General features: G+C 43.0%; 1 protein-coding gene across 1 annotated transcript in view; it reads right to left on the bottom strand.

Moving 5' to 3' along the window:
* The window catches only part of Htr3b (5-hydroxytryptamine receptor 3B), a 28,791-nt gene that overhangs the window by 8,485 nt on the left and 1,860 nt on the right, over positions 1-18,446 (bottom strand). Inside the window, exons 2-6 of the mRNA XM_076924457.1 lie at positions 14,417-14,577; positions 3,349-3,393; positions 2,979-3,088; positions 2,206-2,375; positions 1,315-1,472 (exon numbers count right to left, since the gene is read on the bottom strand). Of these exons, the coding sequence (XP_076780572.1) occupies positions 1,315-1,472; positions 2,206-2,375; positions 2,979-3,088; positions 3,349-3,393; positions 14,417-14,577 (644 nt within the window). The remainder of the gene's footprint in view (positions 1-1,314; positions 1,473-2,205; positions 2,376-2,978; positions 3,089-3,348; positions 3,394-14,416; positions 14,578-18,446) is intronic.

An 18,446-nucleotide genomic window follows, 5' to 3' on the forward strand; every position in this document is an offset into this window, starting at 1 on the left:
CTTTGCATCTGCATTTAGTCTGGTCAGCAGGCACTCCTGCATTGCCAAGGGCTGTTTCTGGAGGACTCTATGTCCGTGCACTCCTGACCTGCTTGCAGCCTCTATTTTCCAGCTGGATTCATTCTGTGACATGAATGCCACCTTCCCACACTGTCACAAGTGGCACCTTCACTTTGTGCAGCAAAGCAGGGTCCTTTGCAGAACCCCCGTACTGTGAGTCTGCAGGTGATCATGACAGAGTGGTTTGCGAGGAATGCCAAAGGAGCAGAAGCTCTGCAGCAGAAGTGGTGGGCACCACTGTCTTCCTCCCAACCCCTCAAGACTGACAACTTTCCCCGGGAACAGTTTGGCCAAGAGAACTTCCTGGGAGGCACCAGAGCATCATGCTTGCATGCCCACTGGTCAGCAGTTGCTCCTCTGATCCTGAAGCCACTAGGAGCTTGCTTACTCTATCTCTGTCTGTCTGTCTGTCTGTCTGTCTGTCTGTCTGTCTATCTCTTTTATTCTTTCACTTGTTTCTCTCCTCCCTCCTTCTCTCCTCCCCCTTTCCCTCTCCCCCTTGCTCTGTCTTCTTTCTTTTTCCTTCTCGTGTTTTGAAATAGGGTCTCATGTAACCCAGGCTGGTCTCAAAAATTAATCCTAATCCTTGGGCTTCCACCTTCCCAGTGCTGGTGTCACAGGTGTGTGGTGTCACAGGTGTGTGTCACCATGCTTGGTTTGTGTGGCCAGTGGGATCTATATAAGCTACCAATGGGGCTACATCCCCAGCCCTACTCTTTGTCTCTGGGGGCCATCCAGATGACTATCTGCTCATCCCTTCAGATATTCGGCTTAGTAATAGGACCATTTTATGCATCTGCTTCTAAAATTAATTGATATTTTTCTCAATTAAAAATGGAACAATTATCATGATGAGAGTTTTTTTAATTTTGCTTTGGGTTTTTTTTTTTTTTTTTTCAATTCCTTGTAATGCTGATGGTGTGTAGATTGCTTTGAGCTTTATTCTCAGTGGCTATTAGAAATGATAATGGTTGTATACGCCAAAAGGTTTGACGATTTCTGCTGTGAGATGGGTCAGAGCTCTGGAATCTGTACACTGTTCTCTCTGATTCCCCTGTAGAAGATTACAGAAGATCCTGTGCTACCAGGCTCAGGATCTCTGCTCGAAGATACTGGTGCACAGACGGATGAGCAGAGCAACCACGGCATCCTGTTCCCTGGTTGTAATGAGGACCTGCTACTGAGCAGATTCCACAGCTCAATAGAGAAAGCCAAGGACCACAGAGACTAAGGTAATGGATGAGAAGAACCTACATTGAACTGAATCTGTGCAAAGTCTCCAGCGCTGCTCTGCCAGATGTGGTAAGTGGAAGACACGGAAAGAAGTTGCCATTCACTGTCGTTCAGAAAAGCCCTTTTGTCATTCTCCATGTCTTCTCTGTTCCTCAGGAAGCCCAGGTTTATGTCTTCCACTGAAAGCCAAGAGAAACAATGGACTTCCTGGGGAAGAAATGGGGCTAGCACCATCACATGCTGACCCCCAGTTTTAGCCCTTCCTGTTATCCAGACACGCACCCCTGGTCTTACCAGTATCTGAGTTACAGACTAGAGGCAGGGAACAAAAATACTTCCAGTTTTTACAAAATTATGAATTCAGAGTTTGGAGCCTGTTTTCCACAGTGTATGAAGCATGTCCTGTGACTTCTAGAACATTCTCAGTAGTGATAGAATGCTGATATTATAATGACAAATTAACAGCACTGGTGGGTTATATAGCACTGTGCCTTGTCTGAATTCTAGAAAAATCCACTGCATAAAGAGGTTTTTGTTTTTGTTTTCAATTCTCCTGCCTCTACCTCCAAAATGCTGGGATTTCAAGCCACATCCAGCTGAGGTTTATTTTTATAATTTGATATATTTTATATACATTGGTGATTTGCCTGCATGTACGTCTGTGTGAGGGTGTCAGATCTTCTGGAACAGGAGTTACAGTTGTGAGCTGCCATGTGGGTGCTGGGAATTGACCCCCCCAAGTCCTCTGGAAGAGCAGCCAGTACTCTTAACTGCTGAGCCATCTCTCTAGCCCCTGAGGTTTATTTTTAAATAATGTTTAAGAATAAAATAGATCTGAAGTTAACATCATTTCACCTATGTATGCCCACACAGCGTAAGTGTCCCAGTAGACTATGGCTCTCATTTATTTACCTGTGTGCAGAATGCTATTGAAGGTGAGGCTGCAGTTCTGGATATCAAAGGGGAAAGCGTATGTCTGCAAACTGCATGCGGAGACCACCTGGATGGGCTTGTAGTTTCTAATGGTTCCAGAAGAGTTCACGTATACATAGGGCAGGTCAGGAGATCGTTCGACATCCACACTACATGAAACAGAAGAGAACCTGTTATGAAGAAGACCTTAGTCACTTTGAACATACGCAGAACTGGCTATGAGGTGGTAGTGACCATGAGACCCAAAGCAAAAGTTAGAAAAAAAGGACAGAATGATACTTCCCATGAGATGACTGGTCCTGAAGGATGCATTCAGAGGTGATGAGTCTCATCAGTTAACTCACAGATGCAGCCGAAACAGGGACTCCAAGTACCATTAATCAAATACATATCTTTTAAAATACATTTATTTTATTTTAAATTATATGTGGGGCATGTGAGTGCAGGTGTCCATGGTGAACAGAAGAAGGCATCAGATCTCCGAGAACTAAGTTACAGGAGGCTATAGGCTACTCAATACAGGTAGTAGGAAAAACAGTACAGACGCTTAACTACTCCACATCTCTCCAGCCCCCTCAACTTGTATCTTTAATGATGTTAACTCATGGCCATTACATCCTGAAGATTCCTTATAATATGATGACCCCCGTGACTAGAGAAAAGTATAATAGCAATGACTGAAAGTAAACAGCATTTGGCCCAAGCAGGTGAATCAATCCCAGGGCCACAGAGACATGTCCCAGCACACTTACAACTCATTAATGATGATGTCAGGGGCCCAGATGGCACTGAGAGGGAGAGAGATCTCTTGAATCTCATCAAACAGACTAGAATTCCAGGACAAAAACTCGTCATTCCAAACCTGTTAGGGAGTCAAACGGGAAACAGCAAAAACGAGAAAGGTTAAGTCCACTGACATAACTGAGTACCGACCCAATTCATCAGCTCTTAATGTGTTAGGGGGAAGGAAGCCAGTCTATGGCTACATCCTTGCATGGATTCTAATAAACTGGGCTCGCTTCTGAGCTAGGGGATTCTACTAAAGGCAGTATTTCCTCCTCAGAATAGTGGTAGATCCCCATCAGGAATGCAGCATGCAGAGAGAGACGGAGAGTCACTCACCTCTCTGTACCACACGCTTGTCTTTAATTTTTGATTCTGTACATCCTGCAGAGCAACAAGAATTTCTCTATGTATCTGATGATTTAGGAGTGAGCAAAATCAAACTCAAGCAGCTTGCGCTGATTTTACAAACATTACCTAGACTCTTTGATACCTGAATGTTCTCAGTTCTGCTTATCAGGAACACCTATGGCTTTGAATGTTGCTCTATTATCTAGGACAAAATAGCACTCTGACTGCACTCAACATTTTGAGTGATTTTCTAATCTCTTTTCCCCTCTAATTAGTTACTCTGCCATTAATCAAATAAAAAACCAAACTGGTATGTAGGTCTCAGCCAACATTGAGCTGAAAAGACCAAGCTTTTATTTCTAGTCAAGATATTATTCATAATCCTTTGATGAGGGCTATCTGTGTTGACATATGCAGCCATTCCTGTTAGGTTACTTTGTATTTAAATATGCCTGCTTATGAAACAGACTGATGAGCTCAATATAGGTGAGGTGTACTTTCAGGACAACAGATATGAGTTCCCATGTCTGCAATAACTCCGTAATTTTTTAATTAAAAAAAATTATTTCCTGTGCATGAGACCTTTGCCTTCATGTATATCTGTGTACCGTGTTCATGCCTGGTGTCCATGGAAGCCAGAAAAGGTCACTGGACTCCACAAAATTGAGATTGCAGATGATGGTGAGCTACTATTTGGGTGCTGGGAATAAACCCAGATCCTCTGGAAGAACAGCCAGTGCTCTTAACCATTGAGCCACCTCTCACCTCGGTGAGTTTTTGCTTAAAGAGCCCCTTGCAACAGCAATAGCAGTATCACCAATGAAAGCCTCTTTCCCAGCATTGTCCATATCTAACCCAGTAAGAAACATTCCAAAAATAAGATGCTCTTAGAGATTAAAAGAGAAGAGTTATTTCACACATGTAGTGAATATATTAATAACATTAATGATAAAAATGGATCATAAGCCTGAATGTTCAAGCTAAGACTAGAAAATGCTCATATCCCTGTGACTTTGAAGTAAGTGATGCTTTCTTAGATACCAGAGCAGAAGCAACATGTGAAAAAAGTGAGGTTTTTTTTATCAAATTAAAAAGTTTTGTGTGGGAATGGAGAGATGGTTCAGCAGTTAAGAGCACTGGCAGCTCTTGCAGAGGACCTGAGTTTGGATCCCAGAGCCACATCTGGCAGCTCACAACTGTCTGTGACTACAGTTTCAAGGACTCTAATGGCTTCTTCTGGCCTACATAAACTCTTGCACACATAAAGACATGCAAGCACACATACACATATATAAAAATAAATATAAATATGCTAGAGCTGAAGAGATGGCTCAACAGTTAAGAGAACTTAGTCTTCCAACCAGTTCCATATATATGTATGTATGTGTGTGTGTATATGTATATATACACACACACATACACAGAGAGAGGGGGTAGGGAAACACGGGTACATACACTTCAAATAAAAATTTTTAAATTTATAAAGTTAAACAAAGTTAACAAAATTTTAATTGCATTACTCAAAAGAAAGAGAGAAGGCCTAAATAATAAAATTAGAAAAGAGCATTATTATTGTTGGCGGTGGTGTATGTGGTGGGTGGGTGGGTGTGTATTTGCCATGGCACACGTGTTGAAGTCAGTTCTTGCCTTCAACTGTGAGTTCTGTGAATGGAACAAGTGCTTCCACCAACTGTGCCACCTCCCGGGCCCCAAGACAATACAACACATACCAAGGAAGCACAAAGGCTCCTAAGAGGCTCTATGAACAATTGCACAAAACCTAGGGCAAATGGGTGACTTGCTAAATAACCTATCAAAGTCAAGGCACAGCTCAACAAAACCTAGTTAGAGTGGAGTGTGTCGATCCACGCCTGTGGTCCCATCACTTGGAGGACCCAGTATTTAAAGTCATCCTCGGTTATGTAAGTAGTTTAAGATTAGCCTAAAGTATGTGAGACCCCTCTTTACAAGCTCATCAGGGAGCTGGAGAGACAGCTCAGTAGTTAGGAGTCCTCTTGCAGAAGATTGTTTCCTCTGCCTCCCCATCCCCTTAGTGCTGAGATCAGTCACTCATCTCCATGCCCAGTTTACGCCAGGGTGAGGAAAAGAACCCAGGGCTTCATGCACTGCACACTAAGCAAGCATGGCCCAGCTGAGCTACCTCCCAAGCCCAAAGGAAACACAATAACCTTTTTAGATTAAAGTTTCCTCTTTTTACAGTCAAGAAAAGTGAGTGGTTGCTGAGTATGCATCTCTGGGTACTGTTGGAAAGAAGAAAGAGCAAGCAAACCAGGAGCCCTGTTTTCCAGGCTCAACAAAGGCTGTTTTGAACTCACTGGTTCTACAGATTTTTATGGACTTTAAATAGATACTTGAGAGAGGCGGGTTTTAAAGCCGGTATGCAAAGTGAAAAGATTGAATTCACAAATATTTCCCCAAGGAACAGCTTGTAGAAGGACCAGTGGGGACCCCCAGCCAAGATTGGCTCAGCAGGGGTTCTGGAAGGGTTTTTCTTTTGCTTTTTTTTTTTTCAGTCTTCTACTGAGAGCCCAAGATTAGGGGATGACACTCACCTCACTTCTTTGGGAGCCTAATGATTATAAAACATGCTGACCTTACTCACCCAAGTGCAGATTTTATAATCCATGAGAATGCCCTACAGGTAGATATTTTTTTAAAGTCCAAAATGCAGTTTATATTAAAGGGAAACAAGCTACAAACTGTGTTTTTGTGGGAATACTTAAAAAAAAAAAAAAAGACACCTGTGTCTGTATGTCTGAGCGTCTGTTTGGACGCACACAGATTCCATCATGTGAGTGTGGAGGTTGGAGGACAATCTGAGAACTGGGTTTTCTCCTTCTCTGTAGGTTCTGAGGAGGGGGCTCAGTGACTCCGGCTTGGAGGCAAGCTCCTTTACCTGCTGAGGATCTCACAGGAACAGCATCTTCATTTCAACAACTGCATTATTTACTGATTTCTCTGTCACCTAGCACCCAACAAACCTCTCTCTCGTTGATCTAATGGCATGGTCTTTCTCTTTCCTGCTGTCACATGATCCAACTGACTCTGGTTACCAGCCATCTTGATCCTGGTCCTCATTTCTCTCTTGCCTATTGCTTTGCTATTTTACACCTAGAAATTAGATTTACATTTTTTTTTCTGGTCCTAGAATCTTATGGGGGTGGCTAGAAAGATTTATCAGTTAGTTCTAAAAAACACAATGTCAAAAAGTAGTTTCAGACTAAAACCAACAATCTTTTTTTTTTCTTTTCTTTTCTTTTTTTTTTTTTTTTTTTTTTTTTTTTTTTTTTTTTTTTTTTTTTTTTTGTCAAAGAAACAAGTTTCCCAATGCCAGCTGGTGAACGTAATTGGTTCTCTGGTGGCATTATTCACAGCTCTTCCCTCTGTGTGCCTCTCTTTTTTCTTTAGATACCTTCCATCTTGCTTGTTAAAAGCAAAGGATATTTCCGAGAATTGGAATTCATTAGTCTTCCTAACAGAGGGAGTCTATTTAGATCTAAATTGGTGGTTAGCAAATATACAGATAATTCCCTCACATTCTTATTTATCTTTCCTAGTTCTGGAGACTATGGAAACAGATGCCTCAACGTCTGGCTGGGAGGCTCCAGTCAATGGACTGGAATACAAAGGTATCCGGGATTCGGAATTGACAAAACTCAATAGAAACAAATTGAAACTCTTCACTGTTGAGTAGATTCTCTCTATAATCAGATTTCCCTAAGGTACTCATAATACTCAGAAATTCGAAGACAAGACTGTAGGCTTTTCCATAAACAAAACAGGAGGCAAAAATGTGAGAAGGGAGGAGAGAAGCCGTGATGGGAGCAGGGCTGCGAATTCTTCATTCAGACACAAAGTTGCCAACAGTACAGCTGCTGGCAGAAGCATCCAACAAGTTTGCTGCTCACAGAGGGAGCATGCTAGTCTGGGCAGATAAAGATCTGAGTGATTTTTATCAGATCCTTCAGAACCATTTGCTGTGTGGTTGCAACTAACATCATCTAAACTAGCTGCATCTAGCTCATCAAAACATAATAGTAACATTTATAAAGTGTCTCTGGAGTGACCTAATCATCAATAGAGATAGTCTTAGAATTAGTGTTTTTTTTAATACGTTAGCTATTTTACAGTATGGATCTAGCATCTTAGAAGTAAAATACATTAGAATTACAATGCATGTGGTGGGAAATAATAAAAGCAGCTAAGTCTTTCCGTCAGAAACCTTATAACAACCTGGGCAGTGGTGGCTCACACTTTTAATCCCAGCACTTGGGAGGCAGAGGCAGTTGGATCTCTGAGTTCCAGGTTAGCCTGGTCTACAGAGCAAGTTCTAGGACAGCCAAGGCTACACAGAAAAACCCTGTCTCAAAAACAAACAAACAAACAAACAAACAAACACCTTATAAGGAATTAGGGAATATGACTTTTGGTTGCAGTTGTTTCTTAACACAAGGTCCCATGTACCAGAGGCCGCCCTCAAACTTTATTTGTAGCTGAGATGGCACTGAATTCTTTGTTCTCTAGGGTCTACCTTTGAAGTACTGACTGGTACTACAGATGTGCCTGACTACACATGGCAAAAATAGGAAATTTGCCAAGTGACCACGAGAAACACAGATTCAGGCCAGGTGTGGAGGCACGTATCTGTAATCCCAGCACTTGGGAGGCAGAGGCGAGAGCACCAGGAGTTCAAGGTCAGCCTTGGCTACACCGTGAATTTGGAAGATAACTTGTGCTATCTGAGACCCTTTCTCAAAACAAGCAAACAAAACAACAACAAAAACATAGATTTAGGTGGATTGAAACTAGAAAGACATCATTGTTACCTTGGAGAGATGAGAGAATTTTCTTTTCAAAGCTGAAATTTGAAAGATTATAAAGGAAACGAAGTGAAAATCAAGGCCCGGGTACCTCAAAGGACTGAGAAATACAAGACAAGGTAAGGCTGTCCAAAGGATCAGAGTAGAAGTATAAGAACTTTTCAGATACCTAAAAGTTGCTGCATCCAAGTAAGATGTAGTGACCCATGCAATAACCCCAGTGCTCAAAGGGGTGGGTGGTGGCCAGACAGATAGCTCAGTAAGCATAATGTTTACCTTGTTGTCATGTAGTGTTTGTCAACTTGACACAAGTCAGAACATGAAAAATTGCAGCTGAGGAAATGCCTCCGTCAGATTGGTCTGTGGGTGTGTTTGGGGGTGCGTTTTCTTAATTGAGAATTGATGAAGGAGGTCCCAGGCCACTGTGGGTGGTACCATCCCTGGGCAGGTGGGCCTGGGCTGTATAAGAAAGATAACTGAGCTGGGCATGGTGGTCTTTAATCTCAGTACTGGGAGCCATATTGAGTTACAGGACAGCTAGGGCTGTGTAGACAGACACTGTCAAAAAAAAGAAAGAAAAAAAGGAAGGAAGGAAAGAAAGAAAAGAAAAGAAAAGCCAAGCCAAGCCAAGCCAAGCCAAGCCAAGCCAAGCCAAGCCAAGCGAAGCCAGGCATTGGTGGCACACACTTTTAACCCCAGCACTTGGGAGGCAGAGGCAGGCGGATTTCTGAGTTTGAGGCCAGCCTGGTCTACAGAGTGAGTTCCAGGACAGCCAGGGCTACACAGAGAAACCCTGTCTCGAAAAAACAAAACAAAAGAAAGAAGGAAAGAAAGAAAAAAAGAAAAGAAAGGAAAAGAAAAGAAAACTGAGCAAGCCTGGAGAAGCAATCCAGTAAGCCTCAGTTCCTGCCTCCAGGTTCCTGCCTTGGCTTCGCTTGATGTTGGACTATAACCTATAAGCCAAGCAAACTCTTTCCTCCCCTGGTTGTCTTTGGTCAACGTTTTATCACAACAACAAAAAGCAAACTAGGACATTTATGGACATAAAGACCTAATTTTAATCTCCAAAACCTATGCTATAATTCAAGAACTAAGGGGACAGAGGCAGGTGGATTCCTGGGGCTCACTGGTGAGCCAGCCTAGGCTAATTGATGAGTTCCAGATTAATGAAAGACTGTGATTTAAAAGAAAACAAATAAAGTGCATGGCATCTGAGGACGATGGCTAAGGGGCCTGTGAGATGACTCAGCAAGTGAAGATGCTTACCAAAAACCTGACAACCTGAGATCAGTCCCTGGGACCTATGTAATAGCAGGAGAAAACTGATTCTCACTTACACATTGTGGCTCGAATAAACACACACAAACACACACAGACACACAGAGAGTGAATAAATAAAAATATAATTTTTAAAACAGGTTGCCCTCTGGCTTCTGCATACACCCACAGCATACATCTGCATATATGATTTGCATACATGAACATACCTGAACACATACTCATGCAAAAGAAAATTTACTCTACCTAATTATGAGCTAATCTAACCTAATCTAGTAACAAATAAGACTGCTTTACAACATGGTGGGGGTCAGCATGTCTTCAGAAAACTAATAGTGTTTCCTTACCTACGATATTCTAAAATTCTACTAAGTGATTTTATTAAATGATACGATTTTACTTTCTTTTACCAAGGCAGGAAGAGTTAGATTATAGACGTTCAATTTGATATGCTTATTTCAAAGGAAAATATTACTATAAAGACTTTACATATATATTTAGGATTTATTTATTGAATGTATATGAGTACACTGTCGCTGTCTTCAGACACACACCAGAAGAGGGCATCGGATCCCATTACAGAGGGTTGTGAGCCACCATGTGGTTCCTGGGAATCAAACTCAAAACCTCTGGAAGAGCAGTCAGTGCTCTTAACCACTGAGCCATCTCTCCAGCCTGACCTTCTATCTTTTCTGTACTCATCTGCGAGTAAACCTCTGAAAGGGAAGCTGAGCAACTCTATTTTAATCTTATGAAATCAAAAGGGGAAGGTTAAGGAACAGCTAAGACTCATCCTAAGCTCTTCCTGGGGCTCATTATCCCCCTGCTCTGGGGATCATCGTGATAGTTCTTATCCTGTACCATTTATTTGTTTGTTTGTTTGTTTGTTCATACAGAATTGCTTTCTGTCTCTCAGGCTGACTTCACACTCATAGCAGTCCTCCTGCCTCAGCCTCCCAAGTGCTGAGGTCACAGGTGTACACCACCATGGCTGTCATATTAGGTGCCTTTATTCAGATCATGTTTACCCCTGGACTCTGGGAAGCGGGATGGCCATAATAATCCACCCACAGCCAGGGAAAGGGATGCTATCTCTTCTAACCAGGTGAAGCATCAGCCAAGAGAAATTAAGTCTCCAAAATTCTAGTTCAATAACCAATTAAAAAGAGACTTTTAAAAAGAGGGACCTTAAAGGAGTTATCTATTAGCAGTGTGAGTGATACTAAGCCTTTTGTGTAGAAATAGCTTCTGGCATTAAATTAAACAATACTGTCTAAGATCATAAGTCTGTTACTTTTACTAGCTTATGGGAAAATCAAACTGAAAAAAAGGGAAATTTAGTGGCTGGAGGGATGGCACACTGGTTAAGCCTGCTCTCCCAGAAGACCTGGATTTGATTTCCAGCACCGACATGGTAGTTCATAAGTGTCTCTAGCTTCAGTTCCAGGAGGTCTGATGCCCCCTATTCTGGTCTCCACAGGTAATCAGACATGTTGGTGATGCACACACAAAGACAAACCACTCATACACATAAAATAAAAATAAGTAAATCAAAAAATAATTTTAAAAAAATGAAGCCGGGCAGTAGTGGCTCACGCCTTTAATCCTAGCACTTGGGAGGCAGAGGCAGGTGGATTTCTGAGTTCAAGGCCAGCCTGGTCTACAGAGTGAGTTCCAGGACAGCCAGGGCTACACAGAGAAACCCTGTCTTGAAAAACAAAAACAAAAACAAAAAAATGAAAGAAGAAAAGTAAAATTTGTTGTTGAAAGGAGGGATCTGGGTAGTACCATGGATTGAGTGATGGACTGATTGGATCTTGTGGATCTTAGACTGGCGCTAAACTTGACCTGCAAGACTGGGCCTGAACTCCAGATGTTCTTGTTTCTGTCTCCAGAGTGAGGGGAATCCAGCGTGGACCACCAGGCCTATAATCAATCCTAGCACTCAGGATGCTGATACAGGAGGATGGCCACCAGTTCCAAGCCAATGTAGGCTAGATAATGAACTCCATGCAAGCCTGGGCTACATAGCAAAATGCTGATCTCAAAAAAAAAAAAAAAAAAAAAAAAAAAAAAGGAGATTCTGATATTATCAGTAAGATCTCAATAAAAAAAAAAGGGGGGGGGGCTGGGATACAGCTCAGATTCCCAGCACTTCATAAAACCAGGTGTGGTGGTACAAGTCTGTAATCCCAGCACTTGGAAGATAGAGGCAGAAGAATGAGTTAAAGGTCATCCTTAGCTACATGGTAAATTCAAAGCTAGCCTGAGCTACATGAGGCCCTATCACCAACAACTGGAGCAAAATATTAAAAATGCTTAAAATATTTTATTCTTTTGAATATTTATTAAAAATGTATACGTTACCTGAGCTAGGGAAGGACATAAGGATCAGAAGAATAAAAACAGCATGCGAGAAACCAACAGGGCGTAATGTTGGTAAATGCACAAGATGATGTTAATTAAAATGGGTTTTTTTAACCAGTAAGAAAAATCAAGAGCAATGACCTAGAATACTACTGAGCAAGAGAAGGGAATGGACTGTCATCACGCACAGCAGGGGAGCCTCAGAGAAGTGACATGAAGGATGTGGAGGAACAGTTCATCTGTGATTGCCTCATCCGCTGTATCTTTGTAGTGGACTAAATAATAAACTTTGGGGAGGGAGGAGAGAGAGAGAGAGAGAGAGAGAGAGAGAGAGAGAGAGAGAGAGAGAGACCTAGTTTAATTTTTAAAAAAAAGATAAAATGAACTGTCTGTGGTGATTTATGCCTGTAATCTCAATACTTGGAAAGCTGAGGCAGGAGGATTTGCTGAGAACTCAAGCTTAGCTTGGGCTACATACCGAGAACCTGTCACAAGACAAAACAAAAACAGACAAAAAGTGTCAAAGGTCCTGTGTGTGTGGTTCCACGTTCATGATTTTCTTTGAGAAATGGAAGAAATATAAAGCTTGAGAGCCGGGTTGGGGACACAGCTCAGCGGGTAGTACACTTGTTGTTTGAGAGGAGTGAGGATGAGACTGGGGATCCTAGAACCCACATAAAGCCAGACACATTAGCAAGCACTGTAATCAGTTTTCCTATGGTGAAATGGAGCCAGGGAGAGAAAGATCCCCAAAAGCCCAAGGACCAAGCATCTGCAGAGATGAACAGAGAGACCCTGTCTCAAACTATATTCACGGTTGTCCTCTGACCTGTATACATGTACTGTGGCATGCATGCGTCTACACACACATACACAGTTTGTGGTCAACTCGGTGGGTGACATAGGTGGGATTTTCTTGGAAAAAAAAGACAGGGATACCACAAACAGCAACAGAGAGCCCTGGGCTGGTGGAGCTTTGCTATGGCGGTGCACAAAGAGGACCACTAAGGTTTACATATTGAGTGTCCTCCAAAGGACAGTGTGCTTGCAAGTTTTACGCCAACTTGACACACGCTAGAGTCATCTGTGAAGAAGGATCTTAATTAAGAACATGCCTGCGTAGTGTTGACCTATAAGCAAATCTGTAGGGTATTTTTTCGATTGATGATTGATGAGAGGAGGGTCCAGCCCACTGTAGGTGAAGCCACCTTTAGACAGGTGGTCCTGTGTTCTATAAGAAAGCAGGCTGAGGGAGCTATTAGGAGCAAGCCAGAGAGCAGAGTTCCTTCATGGTTTCTGTATCAGCTCCTGCTCCCAGGTTCTTGAGTCCTTGCCCTGACTTACTTCAGCGCTTGGGTGTGACCTGGAAGTTAAGATTTAAAAAGAAAACAAACAAAACCCCTCTCCAAGTTGCTTTTGGTCATAGTGTTTTATCACAACAATAGAAACTCCAACTAAGGAGGCAGAGGCAGGTGGATTTCTGAGTTCGAGGCCAGCCTGGTCTACAGAGTGAGTTCCAGGACAGCCAGGGCTATACAGAGAAACCCTGTCTCGAAAAACAAAAACAAAACAAAACGAAACTCCAACTAAGAGAATGTGTTAACAGGTCATCAGTGTCATGTTTTAGAAGGTCATTAAACCTTTAAAAGGTGCAGGTCTCTTCCTCACTGAGATATGACATTGAAGGGGACCTGGGCCCCTCCTGCTCTTTCCCATGTGAAGTGAGTGGCTTTGTTCCATGGTGTACTCCTGTGGTACGTGCTGCTAGAGGCCCCAGAGGAATGAAACCCCTGAGCCAAGGAATGGAACGTCCAAAACCATGAGCCAAAAATAAATTCCTCTTGATAAAGTTTTTGTTTGTCTTGTTTTGTATTTGAGATAAGGTCTCAAACGAGTCCTTCTTCCTGTCCTCAGCAAACAGTGTAGAAAGGCCCTTTATAAATTCATGACAACCAAGGTAGAGGTTTTGTTTGTTTGTTTTTGTTTTGTTTGTTTGTTTGTTTGTTTGTTTTTTCGAGACAGAGGTTTTCTGTATAGTCCTGGCTGTCCTGGAACTCACTCTGTAGACCAGGCTGGCCTCGAACTCAGAAATCCTCCTGCCTCTGCCTCCCAAGTGCTGGGATTAAAGGCGTGAGCCACCACTGCCCGGCTTGTTTTCGTTTTTCAAATTTCAGACAGTAAAATAGTGGATGTAGTAAGCAAGCCCTCTCTTACTGAGTAGGTGCTCACAGCTGCAACCCCAGACCTGAATGTCTATTTTAATATACCATTATCAATAACAATGGAAAAGATAAGTAAATCAACTTCATCTCTAAGAATGTAGACTCTGCCTAGTACCAGCAGTTCAACCAGTGTCAAGAATAGAATACCATCTTCTGCATAAAGCATGAAGTATAGCAAGAAGTTGGCTGTGGAGGTATGCAACCTGTGATCCCAGTGCCCAGAAGTCCAATGCCATCCTTAGCCACAAAATGAATTTGGGGCCAGCCTGGGCTACATAAGACCCATTTCAATCAATCAATTGTTCCAATCAATCAGGACAAGAACAAGCAAGGGCAAATAGTCCTTACCACATCCAATACAGCATGGACGCAAAGGTCCAGGTAGACAGTGGTGGCCTCAGTCCAGTTGTAAACTGGTCTGACTTCCTTGTGGTACTGCTGTAAGAGCTGCCTGGTGAGACGGTGCAGAGAGGAATTTCCAGGTTGAGATGTTGCTGTACCTAGGATACCTAGAAGAAGAAAGATGTCGCTGTGAAGACACAGATAATGAGCATCTTTATGGAGTTGTAGACTGTGGAGCCACATGTCTGGGACATGGTGACTCTGTGCAATAGTCAGCTGACTTCAGTCTGTGTAAACTCACAGCCTGGTGGCTCTCCAGCAGAAACTAAAAATGAGCTGATGGCCCAAGTGCCCTGTGACGGCTAATCTCAGTTGTTAGTCTGAACCTCAGCTGAGGAATTGGCTCCATGCTTGTGCTTGTGAGCATGTCTGCGGGGAATTGTCATGAAAAACTGACGCCGGGGATTGCAGCCCATGGTGGGCTGTATCATCTGTGGGCAGATGGGCCTCTGCCATTTAAAAGGGCAACTGATCCAGAGCCTGGAAGCAAGAGCAGTGTTCCTCCATGGTGTCTTCAGTTCATGCTGCTAGGGTCTTGTCTTAAGTTCTTGCCGTGTCCTTTCTTAATAACGGACTATAACCTGTAAGATGGGCAAGCTGCTTTTGGTTTGTATTGAGAGACCAGCTCTTTTAGGTTCAGACGCCATCTTAGAGAACCTGACCTAAGAACAAGTTAATTAACAAACTGGTACCCAGCACCAGTTTCCAGGTTATTCCCCAACAAATCTGCACCCCCAGGTTACAAGCCTGCCCCTGACACTTCACTTCCTAGCAACCACCAATCAGGAGGAAAACAGAAGTTAGATTTATGGTTTGGCCAGTTATGTTAAAGGCCATAATGGTCCCCCAATCAGATGTGTGCCAGGCTAGATACCCACTTCTTGCCTCTGTAAATGCTTGCCTCAAACTGGCCTAGGGGCCCCCTCCCATTCTCCTGAGTCAGAGACAGTGGTGCGACCCAAGCTTGATCTTGAATAAAGAGACCCTAGTGAGATTGCATTGGAACTGACTCCTTGGTGGTCTTGGAGTTCATGAACCCTTCCTGGCACAACAGTGTGTTAATCATGGCAACAGGAAAACAGACTAGGACATGCCCTCAAAAGAAGTTGCATTGTAAAAATAACAAGTTAATCTTCAGCAATGCAAACTGTCCCTACAGTCCCTACAGTTCCGTGTCACAATGGCCATTCTGTCTCTACTCCTGTAACATATTCTGTTGGTATGACGAAAAGAATTCACCTACCCCCTTAGCTCAAACTTAACCCCAAGGTTGGTTTGTGTGTGTGAGTGTGGGCAGGTGCATGTATCCACCTCGAGGACATTGGGTGTCTAGACCTATCTGTCTTTGACCTGTTGTTCCCTCAAGATAAGATCTCTCACTGAGCATGGAACTGGACTAGCAGCCAGAAAACCCATGTGATGTTCTTATCTTTGTCCCCTACACTATGGGAGCTATAGGTGCATACAGAGCCATGCTCAACTTTTTTCATGGGTGCTGGGGATTTGAACTCAGGTTCTCACGCTTTCAAAACAGAGCAGTCTTACCCACTGAGCCATCTCCCAGGCCTGTATAGTTTTTGTTTCTGTTTTCATTTTCTTTTAATTTCCCATGTGTAATGGACAATCCATTGATCCCAAAGATCTGCATGGATTCCCACATAACGGAATTAAGTGAGAGTTCAATTCATGCTTTTTTGGTTTCCATTGAAAAATCTATTTTCTCACACCATCTGTCTTCGAATAAAATGTGCTTGTCAGAAAATGAGATCTTTGCTTTGGGAAAATTCTCCCTGGCTTCAGGAAACAATCATTTCCTCTGATCCAGGGATCTTGATTTGTTAGAGGAGTCATGATTTGGTGTCGAGGCAGGGGAGAGCAAGCAAGAGGAACAAGCAAGGGGGATTGAAAGTGACAGATTTGTGAGGGCTCTCTCTGAATTGCAAAAAGATATTTTGTTCACAGCCTTCGCCCGCCAACCCTTGGGGGATTTGAAGCTTCGATAAGTCATTGGACTGAAGCAAATTGCACACCTCCTGACATGGTGCGGGATGAAAGCTATCTGCGGTGTCCTGCGTGCGGATTGCCCTATTTTGATGAGCTCCTAGCGGTCTGAGGGATCCAGTAGGAAACTGGATGAGATCGCTTCTCCCTGAGCAACAATCCCATTCGGAGTCATCTCTTTATGAATGCAGTCACCTGCCACCTGTCACCACAAGCAGCAATTTCTATGATTTATCAATGGGGGGGGGGGTGGTGGGGGGAGGGACATAAGGACCAAAAAAAAAAACCCGCTAACAGCGGCGATGCTGGAGCTGCCATCCGGAGGCGGACAGTAGAAGATCTGCTTTCATTACCGTCAGAACTGCGAACTTAATGAGCGATTTAACTCCATGACTGTTCACCCACAGAGAAGCTTAGGATGGAAGCAACTATTCAGGCATGTAGGACGAAAGTGGGCAGCTTGCACGGGACATCGTTTTTTTTTTTTTTTTTTTTTTTTTTTTTTAAGATTTTTGTGAATTGTTATTGTCAAAACGTGCGGTGTGAGTCTCTACCTGAGAACATTTCTCACTGTTGTACCCAAGGGAGGGGAAGTCGGGAACATGGAACCTGGCTGCTCTCCCTACAAAGTTTGCTTTGGGCAGCAGCTTTTTTTAGCCTCTCTTGGGAACTCCCAATTCAAGTCTCAGTTGGAGAAATCCTGAAATGGGCACAATTCAACCCAGGAAATTGAGGTGGAATTAAAATATAATGCTGAAAGATGAAGGTGTGTTCCCTTGTAGCCTCAACTCATAAGGTCTCCAGTCTCTCTCTGCTTTCTTACCTAGGAAATAGTCCATAAGTCTCCTGTGGATAGAACCATGCTTTCTAGAATGTGTCCAAAGTGTTAGATAAAAGGAGAAAGTTCTGGAAGCTAGGACTAGGAACAAATGAGAAAAAAAGTCAAAGGCAAATGGAAATAAGCTTACGTGGATGTAAGGAGAACAGTGTTCTGGCATAAACTGAGAGGAAATAACAAATTGCATTTCTACTATGAATGCAAATTCGTGTGAGGAGAAAGATCAATTACAGGAGAGAGATTAAGGATTTAAGTGACCATTAATTAGCAGCAAATGATGCCCCCTTGAAGGCTAATGTGACATTCACACAAGTGCTAAATGACTCAAAGTTCAGGGCTGCTTCCACAGACACTGATGGAAGCTATCGGCCGGCTCAGGAGAGAGTCCCAGTCAAGCCTGCCTCCTCAGATGTGAGAGCCAGCTTCCATTAGTCATATGGATTGTTTCTGTAGAGTAGACTGTGTTGGGGACAGAGCTACAAAGTATTTGGAGGGGAAGAGATTTGAAAGAGCAATAGGAATACAAAGGCAGGCATGGTGGTGCACGCCTGAGATCCCAGCCCTGCAGAGACTAAGACGGGGAATTAGAAATCTGAGACTAGCCTGGGCTACATTATAGGCCAGCCCAGACTAAACACTTAGTCTGTATCTCAAAAACAACAACAACAAATTCTTCCCTTTTTACTTATTTTTTGTTTGTTTATTTGTTTGTTTGGATTTGGGGTGTCTGTGTGTGTGTGTGTGTAAGGATGGCATAATTACTACAGATTCAGTGAGGGTTCGGCAGCTCAGGGCCATAGCTTACAAATGAAGAGTCTGAGGCTAAAGCACAGCTGGTCTGCATTCAGAGAACATCCTCTTCGGCATGACACTATGGTGACCTGGCTGTCTACAAATATTAGGACCAGCACTGAGTAAGCAAGCCATTGAAAGGAAAACCTATACTCTGTGCACACTCCGTTACTGAGCAGAAACAGACAGTGGTCTTTTCGGAGTCTGTGCTTCTGGTTGATAATACCTTACATTTGTGTTGCACGTTACACTTCCATTGTCTGATCTTCATGAATATTCTGAATGAAGTTAAGGGTCTGGGTATGGGCTGGAGAGATGGCTCATCGGTTAAGGGCACTGAATGCT

The sequence above is a fragment of the Arvicanthis niloticus genome, chromosome 26 (assembly GCF_011762505.2).
Source record: "Arvicanthis niloticus isolate mArvNil1 chromosome 26, mArvNil1.pat.X, whole genome shotgun sequence".
Taxonomy (NCBI): domain Eukaryota; kingdom Metazoa; phylum Chordata; class Mammalia; order Rodentia; family Muridae; genus Arvicanthis; species Arvicanthis niloticus.